Raw genomic sequence first — 15,867 nt, 5'->3', positions numbered from 1 at the left:
CCTTCACCGTGCAAAATCTTTATGGAGGTTCCTCAAAAAAAAAATAAAAAAATAGAATTACCATGTGATCCAGTAATTCCCCTACAGAGTATTTACCCAAAGAAAATGAAATCAGTAATTTGAAAAGTTATATGCACCCCTATGTTTATTGCAGCATGATTTACAATAGCTAGGATGTAGTTGGAAGCAACCCAAGTGTCTATCCATAGATGAGTGAATAAAGAAGAAGTGGGGTGGGTGTACGTGTGTGTGTGTGTGTGTGTGTATATACACAGTGGAATATTATTTAATCATAAAATGAATGAAATCTTGTCATTTGCAATAATGTGAATGGACCTCATAAGTATAATGCTAAGTGAAAACCATCATTCAGAGAAAGACAAATACCAGATGATTTCACTCATACATAGAACTTAAGAAAACAAAGAGACGAAGAGACATCCAAAAAAATAGATTCTTAAATAGAGAGAACAGACTGGTGGTTACCAGAGGAGAGGTGGAGGAGGGGGGAAAAATGCATGAAATAGGTGACGGGGATTAAGAGTACACGTATCCTGATGAGCACCGAGAAATATGTGGAATTGTTGAATCACTATGTTATACGCTTCAACTAATGTAACACTAGATGTTAACTATACAGGAAATAAATAAATAAATAAATAAGCTAAAAGGAATAAGCAATCAACCAAGGATTGGTTGATATGTCACAAATGACCTCTCCATCAATGCAAGAAAAAAAAAAAAAACCTGAAAGGACTATATGTGAATTAAAAAAATGTTGTAACATAGCAACCAAAACAACGGAAGAAGCAAAAGTAAGAGAAACGGTATGAAAACCACTTTGTAACATACTAAAAACATAATTTTTCCGTAAGAACAGCACCTTTCATTTTCGTCATCATCGTCATCACTTATTAATATTTTCCCTTGATTTTATCAGGTTCAAATCATCCAAAATGCCCCTGTCGCTTGCCCCTCCATGGAATCTCTGTTCCTCTTTTACTTTTTCTCACCTTCCCATCTTCTACCACAAGGTTCAATGGCAGGTAATTTGGGTGGCGTTAACCGGTTGCGTCCGCTCTCATCAATCAACAAACAAGTATTAGTTAAGGGTGTCCCAGGGGAGCTCTACGAGTGGCATTGCAATCAAGGGGCCACGTTCTTTGGGGTCAGATAAGTCTGAATTTAAATTCTCCTTCCGCAGTTATCAGCTACACGCCCACGCCCTCGGGTAAATAACCTGCTCATCTCTCTGCTCTTTGATTCCCATCAGAGGAAATCAAAGAGAACACTTCACAGCTCCCTTGCATAACAACATGAGATAATAAATGTGGTTCCTGTCCACTCCATAAGGCTGCCGCTAAATGAGCTATCACGCAGCAGACCCTTAATGATTTCCTTGGAATAATTCTGCTCTGCGAGTCCTGCCGTCTCTAATGAACTCTGCTGCTCTTGTCTCTGTTACTGTCTTTACTGCTACCAGGGGCTTGCGGTAACCATGTCTACAGGCTTTGGAGCAGCACTTAGACATGGCTTTATTATGATTATTTTTGAGTTCCCTTATTTCTTTGCTTCAGCTTGGGAATCACTTCTCTCTTTGCTTGGTGCCGCTCTCAAGAAACAGCCAGATGTCTGCACGATGTGTTGTTTCTGGCCGCGGACTCTGTTATTTAGATACTCTGCTCTGTTGGGCTAAGATACCGGGCCTATTAAAGCTTTAGGAATCTGGAGAAACTGTAATTGTGCTGTTCTTGGCACACCAGATGCAAAACGCTGAGAGCTTAAAAACCGGAAATGAAGGAGGGCTCAAGTGTCACGGTTTGGTCTCTAACCTTTTTTTGATAAGGCGTAAAAAGAAATAATAAGCTTCAAAAAAAAAAAAAAAACTTAACTTTATATAAATTGCCTATTACCAGTATGATTGATGTGATGAAAAATTTTTAAAATAGCCATTAAAGCCGGTAGAGCTAAGGGGAAGGAACTTGGGGGTTGGAGGAGCAGTTGACCTTCTCCCCAGTTTAATACCATGTTCAGTGAACCTCGGATGGTGAGGCTTCTCTCCGGCGGATACGCTCCGAGCAAGAGCAATGACTCCCCCGCTCCTAAGACCCCGCCTGGCAGGGTCCTCGGATGATAGAGACTGAGGGGCACCTTCAGGGTTACAGCAGCCGAGCGCCTTTGGTGTCCCCTGGGCAGGCCATCCTGGGGGGCTGCGAGGACCCTGCCTCTTAGGATGTCCTGTCAGAGACTAACCTCAGAACAGGATGAGATTTCGCTTCCTGCACCCTAGAGACACTTATTAGCAATCACTGGCCTGGCTTCCTCATTTCTGACAAATCCCAAGAGATTTCAGCCTAACAAAGTAAGCGTTGACTTCTCGTCCTTGTCTTTGGTGTTTCTTTGCTTTGCCGCCCTTTGCCGTCTTGCTTTGAAGAGGGAATTCCAGCGTTAGCGTTCTCGTAGGTAACAGTCGTTTCCATTAAAAGTTATTTATGTATAAAAAAAAGAGGGGGGGCTTACATTTTTTGCAGTCTAATTATATTATTAATGAGAACTGCATTTATTTCACTCTCTCCCTCCTTAAAGTGCATTGTGAGAACAAACATATCAGCCTCCCGAGCTCTGTCATGCCCCATTTTTGCAAAGTGCCCATATATTCACAGTTTTATCTCGCATCGTCTTACCCAAGGCTCACGTCATAAGAACGCCGTGAGATAAGCATTGTGAGCCTCACTGTGCAGATGAGGATGCCAAAATTCAGCGAGCTTCCATTCTAAAAGTAAACCAGGATGTTAATCAGGGTCTCGGACTCCTAACCCAGGGCTCTCTGCACTTCACCACGGATGCTCCGTTCACAGTAGCTGAGCCCTCGAATAAAAGCTCTAGTTCTCCTCGGCCTCCTAGTAGACACGGGGGTGCTTTGGAGGTGCAGCGGGCCTGCCGTCCGGAGGGGAGGCAGGGCAGGCAGGCATTTGGAGAAGCCCCAGTGGGCGATTCAAGGTATCTCAGACATGAGCTGGACTGGCTGCAGCCGTTCGTCCCACAGGGCAAAACCCTCATGGTGACAACCGGACTGGCCATAAAGGGCCATGGGGGGGGGGGGGCAGTGGAGCTTTTGACCAGGAGAGATCCTCAGTGGCTGTAGACAGAGCCTCGGCCTCGTGTGCAGTAAGGTGTCGTGATCCACCATTTCCCAGATGACGTGTGCATCTGTGCGTCGCCGTTGAAGGCTCGAAAACTTGGTTGTGACATTCCCCTGGGTCTTGGGCCCATCCCTCCACAGCCTTCCCAGCTCCGGTCATTTCCCCCTGCGTGCAAGCGTCTCCCCAGGGTGGAGCCCCTCCCACCCCCGAATGGCAGTGCACTGGGATTTCCCGCCCAAACTGCCCATCAGCCACGATCGCCCTCTCCAGGGAGACACTAACAGGACCTGGGAATCCTGAAGAAGGAAAAGTGCGAGAGCCGTGCTGGCCAGTGAGGACGCTGACGGAAGCAGAGAGACGAGAGTGGACAGGTCTGAAAAGCAGGAATGAGGCTGACCTGGGGGGACACAGGCTGGAGTTGGGGAGTTTCAAAAAGGAAGGAGGGAGGCTGGCTGTCTGGGCTGGGCCCTCGGACCGAAGGGCCTGTGCTTTCAAGAAGAGATTGGACTTTTTTTTTTTTTAAGATTGTATTTATTTATTCATGAGAGACACAGGGAGAGAGAGAGGCAGAGACACAGGCAGAGGGAGAAGCAGGCTCCCCGCGGGGACCCCCTGGGACCAGGCCCTGAGCTGAACGAAGGCAGATGCTCAACTGCTGAGCCACCCAGGCGCCCGGAAGAGATTGGACTTGATCCAGCGAATAGATGAAAATCAACTGGGGACAGAGGAAGGAAACTCAGGACACACAGGCCATAGGAGCACGTCCCCAGATGGTAAGAGATGAGGGGGGTAGGAAGTGCCTCAACAGGATGAGGCAGGAAGAAATTAAGGAGGAGTTTGACAAAATTGGTGACTCAAGAGAAACATAAAAAGTAGACAATGGGGCCGCCCGGGTGGCTCAGCGGTTGGGCGTCTGCCTTCAGCGTGGCGTGTGATCCTAGAGTCCCGGGATCGAGTCCGCATCGGGCTCCCCGCAGGGAACCTGCTTCTCCCTCTGCCTGGGTCTCTGCCTCTCTCTGTGTCTCTCATGAATAAATAGATACAGAAAGAAAGAAAGAAAGAAAGAAAGAAAGAAAGAAAGAAAAGAAAGAAAGAAAGAAAGAAAGAAAGAAAGAAAGAAGAAAGAAAGAAAGAAAGAAAGAAAAGAAAAGAAAATCTGGGATTTTCACTTAAAAAAAAAAAATAGACAATGACTGTGATTAAGGTGTGTATGTCATTGATTCCACTGTGAGAACAAAACCACCACAACAGCAATGGTGCAAGGTTAATTCTGGCTCGTTGGCCTGGGATCTCTGAGGGCGGTGGGTGCGCGCTCACCGTAGGGGACCCGGCCCGTCCAGCAAGGCACACAGGATCGGGGCTCTCCCCTCGGCTGGCTTCCTGGGACCTGTGAGCCAGGAGCACGCTCAGCCGTGGCCCGGAGCTACACTGCTGCCATAGCGGGGCAGGCGCTGCCTCTAACCTGGCCCCCCGGAGACCCAGCACCTTGGAGACCCTGACCCTAAGAACCAGCCCCTGGAGACCTTGATCCCCGGAGACCCGGCCCCTCAAAGACCCGGCACCCGGGAGACCTTGACCCCTGGAAACCGTGACCTCCGGAGACCCTGACCCTTGGAGACCCGGCACTTGGGAGACCTTGACCCCCGCAGACCTGGCCCCCGGAGACCCTGACCCCCCCTGGAGATGCAGTGCTCAGAGACCCGGCTCCTTGGAGACACAGCACCTCGGAGATCCTGACCCCAGAAACCTTGATCCCCGGAGACCCGGCCCCTCAAAGACCTAGCACCCAGGAGATCCCCCGGAGACCGTGACCCCTGGAGACCATGACTTCCAGAGACCCTGCACCTCAGAGACTGTGACCCCCAGAGACCCTGATCCCTGGAGACCCGGGACTCGGGAGACCTGGCCCCTGGAGACCCTGACCCCAACAGACCTGGCACCTCAGAGACCCTGACCCCCAGAGACCCAGCACTCGGGAGACCTTGGCCACTGGAGACCTGGCCCCCGGAGACCCGGCCCCCGGAGGTGGAGGGAGACGGCCGGGGCGGGCAGCCGGGCGGCCTTCCCCGGGGAGGCGGCCGTGCCCCCCTCGGCAGCGGGCTCCGCAGCTGGGGCGGTGGGCAGAGCCCGTGGCCGGTGGGAAGCAGGAGGGCCACCGGGGGCCAGGCAAGGCGCCACCGCTGGCCGCTCCCGGGGCGGCTGCCCGTCGGGGCCTCTCGTAGGCTCGGCGCCCTCTGCCTCGCTCTGGGTTCCCGCGAACTCAGCCGCCCGAGGCGCAGAGGAGCCTCAGCCACGCCAGGCCCCCAGCAATGCACCTTTGTGCCGCGACGTTACTGGTACAAAGCTCACCCCGTTCTCGGCGTGGGGGCCGGAGTGGGGACGTCAGAGATCGTCCCCATTTTACAGATGGGGAGGGAGAGGCCCCCGCAATCTAAGAAGCCCACATCTCTGACGTTTCTTTCTTTCTTTTTTTTTTATTTTTTTATTTTTTTATTTTCTTTCCTCGATATTTATTTCTACATTAACATGAATTAGGTTGCATCCTCTGGTCGTTTTGCGATTTCGTCTCGCATTATTACTTGTTCAAGAGCTAAAACTCACTCAGGGTGTTATCTGGAATCCTCCATAAACCCAGTAGAATAGCTGGGAATGTTCTTGGGGCTCCTAATCTCGATGAATGAATGAATAGACCCATCAGTCCACCCTAGTGTACCCCTTGCCACCTAGCAAACATGGAAATACCATTGCAAGAAAATAACTTCTACCCATGACCCACTGCTGCAGTCCCTCTTCTTGGGTTACTACTTTGAGTCTCAATAAGAAACAAACAGTCTTATCTTGAAAGGGCAATTGGATTTATTTTTAATAAGGAAGGCTGAATCGGAGCTTGCATTTTTTTTTCCCCAAAATTTAATAACGGCACTAATAGAGCCTTACATTCCTCCTCCAGCCTTATTTCATGAATAAGAGTCCAGAGCTTTCAGGTAAGCTTCCGTCATGACAGGAGAGTGAGACCCGTATCGGCAAATCTGTTTAAATCCATCGAGAGCCAAGGGGGGGTCCCCACAGCAGGGGAGCCTGTCCCGGCATGTCTCCAGGGTCCCACCGTCCAGTTATGGCACCGGGCAGAGGAGGTGAAGGGCAGCATCGGGTCACCTTGAGCCACTGGCCTCCAACATCTGAGGGCCTGATAGTTACCGCTGATAACCTCGGAAGGTAAAGAACCAGCCTTTGATCTTTCCTCCCTTCGCAATTAGAACTAAACAAAACCAAAAAACATGCAAGTAACATATGTCACTGCAGTGCCCCAGAGGATCACTCGCTGAACCGGAATTTCTACGTTTGTCGTGTTGTTCCGGAGCAGGACCTTCAGCTTACTGCCTGCCCCACTGGCACACCTCAGGTTACCCAGTTGCTCATTTTATCAGCGTCCTTTGAATGACTAATAATAACAAATATGTGTGCGTGTTCTCTCTCTCTCTCTCTTTATATACATGTATGTGTGCATCTTAATTCACTTTGACAATTGTCCAACAGGTTCCATCTAGTTGGGAGCTTCCCCTGGTTTAGTCTTTGATGTTATAACATGGGTCAGGGAGAGGAAGGCAAGCTTTGGCAAATACCTGTCACACCCTCCACATTGTCGAGGTCCACATGGGGTCTCTTCCTCACGAAGCATCCCTTGATCACCCGTACCCCCCGTCCGTGGCTCTGTGACTAGTCCCGGAGCCTCTGAGACATGACTGCTGATGGGTGCCTCCTATCCCTGTCTCTCAGGCCGCAGGAGTCCTGAAGGTTGATGGAGGGCCATGCTATTCAAACAGCAGGCGTGGCTGAGACAGAAGCTCCTGGTGCTGGGAAGCCTTGCCGTTGGGAGTCTCCTGTATCTAGTCGCCAGAGTTGGGAGCTTGGATAGGTAGGTACTTAAACACGGAGGTAGGTAATTACACCCAAGCCCGTGTGACTTCAGGGGTCTCTCGATTTAAACTTCCTTAGGACATCATCTTAGACCTACCCATTTATTTTCCTCTCTCAAAATTGCCAAGAAACATGGTTTTCTGCCGTATTGATTTTGATTTATTGAGCCTTTAAGAGAAAGAGATCCTGGTTGCTCAAACCAAGGCGTTCGTCGGGATCCATTGGTATTCTGTGTGCGTTGACGTTTGTTTTCAGAGAAGGGACAAAGCCATCTACAGGTACAAATGTCATTTACTGGAGCTCCGTGTGGTCTGCGTGCGCCTGGCTGTTGCCTCCTAGCCGGGGCAAAGTAGTGATGTTGTATTTATTTCCCTTCATTGTTGGAATTTATGAGTGAGCAATTAACGTGCTGCCGTGAGAGTGAGGATTCCGTGTGAGCCTGTGAAGGAGCTCCTCAAGTTGGGAACCCAGTGCCCTGGAAGGAAGGCTGCAGGCCGGGGGAGTTTTAACCGTGTTAATCAGGTCTGGTTTCCAGGAGCTGAGAGTAGCACCAAGCTGAGGAGGCCGTCGCTCAGAGGAATTGCCCAGAAAACAACCGAAAATCCAGGGAGGGGGAATTTACGGAGCCACCCCGGGCTCTCAATAGGCGCACGGTGGCGAGGTACCAGCTTGGGGCAGGCCCGGCAAACACCAGCTGGCTGCACCTTGCGTATCTCTGGACCGTCCCACATTTGGGGTGGTTGGAAAAGACAGTGAAGTTCATCTCTGCAATGGGAAGCCCCCTTCTTTGCCCTTTAAAATGAATCCTCACGTGGGAAAGACTGAAGTGTGTTCTCTATGAATTCCGTTCCCATTCTCCGTGAAAACGCAGCCACGCTTAAAATGAAAGTATCTTCCGTTCAGTGTTCTAATATAGAGATCTTTTCACTGGGGTATTTAACAAATCCTATGGCAGCGGTTTTCATTTTCCTTCAGCCAGTGTCCGTTTTGACCGGTCAAGGGAACCCCTCGGATGCTTTTCAATCCGAAATTCTGAAGTCAACTTCGCGCTCACTGGTTGCTAACTCTGGGAAATGGCCTAATCCAGAGCTTATCACTGACTTCAGGTAGTTTCCCTAGAGTGGTACTTAGTTATTCGTGAAAAGCTTTGAGGTGGGCACCACTGTCCTGTGTCCCTAATGGAACTTTTGTGTCAAGTTCTTCCCAATACCTTTCATTAGCTTCCAGTCGTTTGCTTTTAACTGAGCGATTGATCCAATGATCCTTAACACAGTAGCCATTCAGTCGAGGATCCTTTTCATTTTTTCGGTGTCCAGTCTCTAATGGGATAGCTTTTGGGCTTTCTTTCCTAAAACCTCTCATTTGAGAGTTTGATGAACAAAATTATGTCTGACGTTGACACACACTCAGGCCTATCCTTTAGTCACTGAGGACCCTGCTCTCTGGGTGGGAGACTGAGCCCAGTTCCTTCTACTGTCCCTTCCAGTCCTAAGATTCCATGTTTTTTTTCCCATGTCTGAGGCCCATGCCCAGAATTTACTCTTCAGGAAATGGAAATAATATATTTTCTCCTCTCATGAGTTAGGAAGTCAAAAAGGCAATTGTTCCATAGGGTATGCGCTCCCACGGTGGAAAGTAGAAAGTGGAAGCAAGGAAAAGAAGGAACGGCCCCGAGACGGTCTGTTTCAGCCTTTCTCGGCCAGAACTGTGCAAGAGAATCAAGTCCTTACAGAAAAGGATTTGGCTGACTACTTCCTCAGTTCTCCCAAGGATGGCACTCGCATCTAGATGCACAGGAGAGAAGTCTCTCCATTCCATTCAGTGGATGCTGTAGGGAATCAGGGCTTAGTTCTCGACCAGAACCCAAAAAGAGCTAAAAGATGGATTTGTGATATTCCAATCAATGTCACAATTGAAAATATCTTTGACTAATGTATGTGTTGCTACTTCTGTAGCTTCCTTTTTTTTTTTGTATATATATTTTTTATTGGAGTTCAATTTGCCAACATATAGCATAACACCCAGCGCTCATCCCACCAAGTGCCCCCCTCAGTGCCCGTCACCCAGTCACCCCCACTCCCCGCCCTCCTCCCCTTCCACTACCCCTTGTTCGTTTCTTAGAGTTAGGAGTCTCTCATGGTCTGTCTCCCTCTCTGATATTTCCCACTCATTTTCTCTCCTTTCCCCTTTATTACCTTTCACTATTTTTTATATTCCCCAAATGAATGAGACCATATATGTTTGTCCTCCGATTGACTTACTTCACTCAGCATAATACCTTTCCAGTTCCATCCACGTCAAAGCAAATGGTGGGTATTTGTCGTTTCTAATGGCTGAGGAATATTCCAGTGTATACATAGACCACAGCTTCTTTATCCATTCATCTGTCGATGGACACCGAGGCTCCTCCCACAGTTGGGCTATTGTGGACATTGCTGCTAGAAACATCGGGGTGCAGGTGTCCCAGCGTTTCATTGCATCTGTATCTTTGGGGTAAATCCCCAGCAGTGCAATTGCTGGGTCGTAGGGCAGCTCTATTTCTAACTCTTTGAGGAACCTCCACACAGTTTCCCAGAGTGGCTGCACCAGTTCACATTCCCACCAACAGTGCAGGAGGGTCCCCCTTTCTCCGCATCCTCTCCAACATTTGTGGTTTCCTGCCTTGTTAATTTTCCCCATTCTCACTGGTGTGAGGTGGGATCTCATTGTGGTTTTGATTTGTATTTCCCTGATGGCCCGTGACGCGGAGCATTTCCTCATGTGCTTGTTGAGCATGTCTGTGTCTTCCTCCGTGAGATTTCTGTTCATGCCTTTTGCCCATTTCATGATTGGATTGTTTGTTTCTTTGCTATTGAGTTTAATAGGTTCTTTACAGATCTTGGAAGCTAGCTCTTTATCTGATGGGTCATTTGCAAATATCCTCTCCCATTCTGTAGGTTGTCTTGTAGTTTTGTTGACTGTTTCCTTTGCTGTGCAGAAGCTTCTTATCTTGATGAAGTCCCAATAGTTCATTTTTTGCTTTTGTTTCCTTTGCCTTCATGGATGTATCTTGCAAGGAGTTGCTGTGGCCAAGTTCAAAAAGGGTGTTGCCTGTGTTCTCCTCTAGGATTTTGATGGATTCTTGCCTCACATTTAGATCTTTCATCCATTTTGAGTTTATGTTTGTGTATGGTGCAAGAGAGCGGTCCAGTTTCATTCTTCTGCACGTGGCTGTCCAGTTTTCCCAGCACCATTTATTGAAGAGACTGTCCTTTTATCAGTGGATAGTCTTTCCTGCTTTGTCAAATATTAGTTAACCAGAGAGTTGAGGGTCCACTTCTGGATTCTCTATTCTGTTCCATTGATCTGTGTGTCTGTTTTGATGCCAGTACCACACTGTCTTGATGACCACAGCTTTGTAGTACAGCCTGGAATCTGGCATTGTGATGCCCCCAGCTGTGGTTTTCTTTTTTTAAAATTCCCCTGGCTATTCGGGGTCTTTTCTGATTCCACACAAATCTTAAGATGATTCATTCCAACTCTCTGAAGAAAGTCCATGGTATCGTGATAGGGATTGCATTAAATGTGTAAATTGCCCTGGGTAGCATAGTCATTTTCACAATATTAATTCTTCCAATCCATGAGCATGGAATATTTTTCCATCTCTCTGTGTCTTCCTCAATTTCTTTCAGAAGTGTTCTGTAGTTTTTAGGGTATAGACCCTTTACCTCTTTGGTTAGGTTTATTCCTAAGTATCTTATGCTTTTGAGTGCAATTGTAAATGGGATTGACTCCTTAATTTCTCTTTCTTAAGGGGATCCCTGGGTGGCTCAGCAGTTTAGTGCCTGCCTTCGGCCCAGGGCGTGATCCTGGAGACCAGGGATCGAGTCCCGCATCGGGCTCCCTGCATGGAGCCTGCTTCTCCCTCCTCCTGTGTCTCTGCATTTCTCTCTCTCTCTCTCTCTGTATCTCTCATAAATAAATAAATAAAATCTTTTTAAAAATTTTTTCTTTCTTCAGTTCTATTGTTAGCGTATAGAAATGCCACAGATTTCTGGGCATTGATTTTGTATCCTGCCACACGGCCTAATTGCTGTATGAGTTCTAGCAATCTTGGGGTGGAGTCTTTCTGTGTACAGTACCATGTCATCTGTGAAGAGGGAGAGTTTGACTTCTTTGCCAATTGGAATGCCTTTAATGTCTTTTTGTTGCCTGATTGCTGAGGCTAGGCCTTCCAGTACTATGTTGAACAGCAGTGGTGAGAGTGGACATTCCTGTTGTGTTCCTGATCTTAGGGGAAAGGCTCCCAGTGCTTCCCCATTGAGAATGATATTTGCTGTGGGCTTTTCGTAGATGGCTTTTAAGATGCTGAGGAATGTTCCCTTTATCCCTACACTCTGAAGAGTTTTGATCAGGAATGGATGCTGTATTTTGCCAAATGCTTTCTCTGCATCTGTTGAGAGGATCATATGGTTCTTGTTTTTCCTCTTGTTGATATGATCTATCACCCTGATTGCTTTACGAGTGTTGAACCAGCCTTGCATCCCGAGGATAAATCCCACTTGGTCATGGTGAATAATCCTCTTAATGAAGTGTTGGATCCTATTGGCTAGTATCTTGTTGAGGATTTTTGCATCTGTGTTCATCAGGGATATTGGTCTATAATTCTCCTTTTTGGTGGGATCTTTGTCTGGTTTTGGAATTAAGGTGATGCTGGCCTCACAGAACGAGTTTGGATGTAGCTTCCATTTAGAACTCTAGCGTATTAATCTTGTTAACAAATTTATAAAAACAAAATTCAAGTTTTTCTAAAATATTAAATGTAAACCTCATTATTTTTACACTATTCCATATTTTCATGGTTTCCACAATGAGCATGAGTTGTCTATGAAATAACAAGAAACAAACACCATGAACGAGAATATATGAATATCGTTTTCCACAAGCACCACGATAGATGTTCAAACAGGCCATACTCTTCTCCCTTAGTTCTGCAGAACGTCTTGGTGTGACAAAGTTTTCCCCTTCTCCGTTTAGTTGTATACATTACAGGAGATGAGAATGGTACAGTAGGTTCTCTTGGGAAAAGCACGAGACAGCCTCATTGCCTCGGAGACTCCAAGTAATTAGGATCGCTAGAAGCTTCAGTTGGAGGATTGGCTTAACAGCCATTTTGACTGATGCTACACCCTTCAGCAAGAAGGCTAAAATGCCTTTTCAGAGAAACTTAGGGAAGTGATAATGAATTTCAGTTAGGTTCCAGACTATTACCCAAAAGGAAACTGCATTTGCCACCCATAGACGTTGGCCATGCCAAATCGAGCAGCAACTCTAGTCTGATGTCATTATGATCATTACCACGCCTTTCTCTCTGACAAAAGCGCTGGTGGTGGTTCATTACTTAGGGCAGTGCTGCAGTACAGATCCTCCTTTCTGGCTCCGTCCATTGCATTCCTTCCTTCCTACGCCGGAGTCCCTGATTTCCACGGGCTTGGCGCTGAGGACCCGAAGCTTCTGGCTCTGCCGAGGTCTGGTTGATTTCTGGTCCCAAGAGTGGGAGGTGATAGACAGCGCTTGCTGATGGCATTGGCTTTGTTCCTACATTCAGCGAAGTAAAAACATAATCTCGACCCCTTTAGATAGAAAGAGAGAGGAGAGAGAGAGAGAGGCAGAGGAAATATAGTATTTGCCTAGCTGTCCCCAAGGCCAGCGGCAGAAATTCTCATAGAATGAAAAGCTCAGCAAGCGCCAAGATTGGATGTTTGCAGGTTAGTGATCCAACTAGGCACAGGCGGAGACTGGGACCTCTATTCAGAGTAGGTCTCAGAGATTTCTGAGACCCACAGGAGTGCTGCTAAGCTGCAAGAAAACAGTACCACACGAAACCCAGAAGACATGGCCTCCCCGCCAGCCTTCGGCCTCGCAGCGCAAGATGATCTTCTTCTGCCTTTCACGATTTCTAAATGAAGTTAACTGGTGAGCTGTTAAAAGGCTATTAGTATGGCTGGTGTCACTTGTCTGTCCTGTGCTGCGAACATAAGTACACGCTGTAGTCAATTAAGTGCTTGGTGAATAAAAATTTTTAAGGAGCACTAATAAAAATAATCCCATCAATTATGTGTGCTCCATTTAATACAGGGTTGCTTAAAATAAAATTTCCCAAACATATGTTCATTACGGATGGCAGCAGGCTGGGAACCAGTGGTTTTATTTATGCATTTAAAGTCTTGCTCCAACTAGGGAAGCAGAAAAATGACAAGTCAGCTGCCACGAGCTTCTAAAGGCCTCTCTCTGTTGCTTTCAGGCTACAACCCATTTGCCCCATCGAAGGCCGATTCGGAGCGCGCAGTCAGGCCGAGTTCCCTCTCCGCGCCCTGCAGTTCAAGCGTGGCCTGCTGCACGAGTTCCGGAAGGGCAATACTTCCAAGGACCAGGTTCGCCTCCATGACCTGGTCCAGCAGCTGCCCAAGGCCATTATCATTGGAGTGAGGAAAGGAGGCACCAGGGCTCTGCTTGAGATGCTGAACCTCCATCCCGCTGTGGTCAAAGCCTCTCAAGAAATCCACTTTTTTGACAATGACGAGAATTATGCCAAGGGCATCGAGTGGTACAGGAAAAAGATGCCCTTTTCCTACCCACAGCAAATCACAATCGAAAAGAGCCCCGCGTATTTTATCACGGAGGAGGTTCCGGAGAGGATTTACAAAATGAACTCATCCATCAAGTTGTTGATCATTGTCAGGGAGCCAACCACAAGAGCTATTTCTGATTACACTCAGGTGCTAGAGGGGAAGGAGAGGAAGAACAAAACTTACTACAAGTTTGAGAAGCTGGCAATAGACCCTAATACCTGTGAAGTGAACACCAAGTACAAGGCGGTAAGAACCAGCATCTACACCAAACATCTGGAAAGGTGGTTAAAATACTTTCCCATTGAGCAGTTCCACATTGTCGACGGAGATCGCCTCATCACGGAACCTCTGCCAGAACTTCAGCTCGTGGAGAAGTTCTTAAATCTTCCCCCGAGGATAAGTCAATACAACTTATATTTCAATGCTACCAGAGGGTTTTACTGCTTGCGATTTAACATTATCTTTAATAAGTGCCTGGCGGGCAGCAAGGGGCGCATTCATCCGGAGGTGGACCCCTCTGTCATTACCAAATTGCGCAAATTTTTTCACCCTTTCAATCAAAAATTTTACCAGATCACTGGGAGGACATTGAACTGGCCCTAACAGGACAAGCCCCATAACACTGTGTGTTGTGGCTGGTGGAGGCACACAAGGTCTCCCTCTAGCTTATAACATGCACTTTTCTTAGACACAACTATCCAAGTCATTTTTCCACGTGCACTTGTACATACACCGTGGGCGACCAAATAGAAGATGGATTCTTTTTCTATTGAAAATCCACAAAAAAAAAAAAAAAAGAAAAAATGATTTGCTGTCTGAGTAGTTGCATCTTTGGAGCTATATACAGAAAGAAAAGGTGGTGGTCTTGGGGGGGACAGTGGCGTCAGCTGTTCTCAAAGAGTTAGTCTTCCTTGGAGTCAGAATTTGTGCCCGCTATTTTCATAGAGTTAAGCCAAAAGATTATGCGTGAAGACGGTACGGATGGCTGTGAAGCTTCGGGAAGTAGAGGATTCAGGTCGCGCATTCTCTTCCAAGGGAAAGCCGGCTCTGTAATCCAGAGACTGAACTGGTGCCGCGAAAACAGAAAACGCTATTTTCTTATCATTTAAAAGACTGTCTCGTCTCATAGAACTGACATTGTCCCAAAGTTCCTGTGGTGATTTTGCACTATTGTTTTCTCGTACAGACCATGGTGTCACTTGTAGCATGTCAGCCACACATCTGAAAGTCGAGGTCCTTTTACGTCCATGTTCTGTGTCAACAAAGAGAAACGTCATGTACATAGTGTATATTGTTGTAAATACTGGTTTCACACTAAGTAATTCTATTTTGTAAACTGAATATGGCTATTTAATTTATTGTGAAAATTAAATTTATTGTGGTATTTAAAAACGGAATGGATTAAAATTACTCTATGTGCAACCTTTTTTTTTTTTTTTTACTCACTTTGTTTTACACGCCCCCCCCCCCCTTGCTGGCTCCCCAAACCGAAGCTGTTTATGCGCATAAGAGCGCGCCTGGAAAGATACGCGTCTCCGTTGGATTTCTGTACCCTTGTGAAAATGTTTTTATGAAGTGAGGTTGAGTATATTACAAAAAAAAAAAAAAAAATCTCAACCATCTGGAAATCTAGTAATAGAGCCACTTCAAAGAACACTAGCTTACTCTGCGACAACTGCGTAACAATTAACTTACTTGCGATGGCTGCTGTGCCAGGAGAGAGAAATATTTTCCCATAATCAAGGCCTAGAAGAATCACGATTTTATTTGAACCTCTAATCAGAGTCAGACCAGTCGAGAAATTAAATAAAATCAGATTAGGGAACTTGTGTGGCCTCTGTACTGAAAGCTGCTGATGCTACAAAAATGAATACAAACTCTCAGAACTCCCTCTTTGAGATGGAAAAAAAAAAAAAAAAGTCAGTCTGCTCAGAAATGATCAAATGCATAGTGCTGCTATTACTGACATAAACATATGGCTCGTGTTTCCATCCAGAGAAATTAATGCTAAATTGGGTGCTTGCTAACATCAGATACACTGTATCGCGCTCTTAAATATAATTCAGAAAGCCGCGGAGAGAGGTGTCAACAACAACAACAAAAAGATGGATTTTTCGCAGTCGTGGCTGCTGATCCAGTTAGAAGACGTCTGAGGGAGTTTTGCTCAGCGTCACACTGAGGGTGCCCAGAGAAGT

General features: G+C 46.8%; 1 protein-coding gene across 8 annotated transcripts in view; it reads left to right on the top strand.

Annotated features, from left to right (window-relative positions):
* The window catches only part of HS3ST5 (heparan sulfate-glucosamine 3-sulfotransferase 5), a 251,137-nt gene extending 235,503 nt beyond the window's left edge, over positions 1-15,634 (top strand). For all 8 annotated transcript variants that reach the window (XM_038555004.1, XM_038555006.1, XM_038555009.1 and 5 more), the window contains 2 exons: positions 6,921-7,059; positions 13,345-15,634. In XM_038555004.1, the coding sequence (XP_038410932.1) occupies positions 6,953-7,059; positions 13,345-14,275 (1,038 nt within the window). In that variant the 5' untranslated portion in view covers positions 6,921-6,952 and the 3' untranslated portion in view covers positions 14,276-15,634. The remainder of the gene's footprint in view (positions 1-6,920; positions 7,060-13,344) is intronic.
* Positions 15,635-15,867: the final 233 nt, after the last annotated feature.

The sequence above is a fragment of the Canis lupus genome, chromosome 12 (assembly GCF_011100685.1).
Source record: "Canis lupus familiaris isolate Mischka breed German Shepherd chromosome 12, alternate assembly UU_Cfam_GSD_1.0, whole genome shotgun sequence".
NCBI classification, from domain to species: domain Eukaryota; kingdom Metazoa; phylum Chordata; class Mammalia; order Carnivora; family Canidae; genus Canis; species Canis lupus.
The sequence above is the reverse complement of the archived record's forward strand: the minus strand, read 5'-3'. Positions and strand labels throughout refer to the sequence as shown.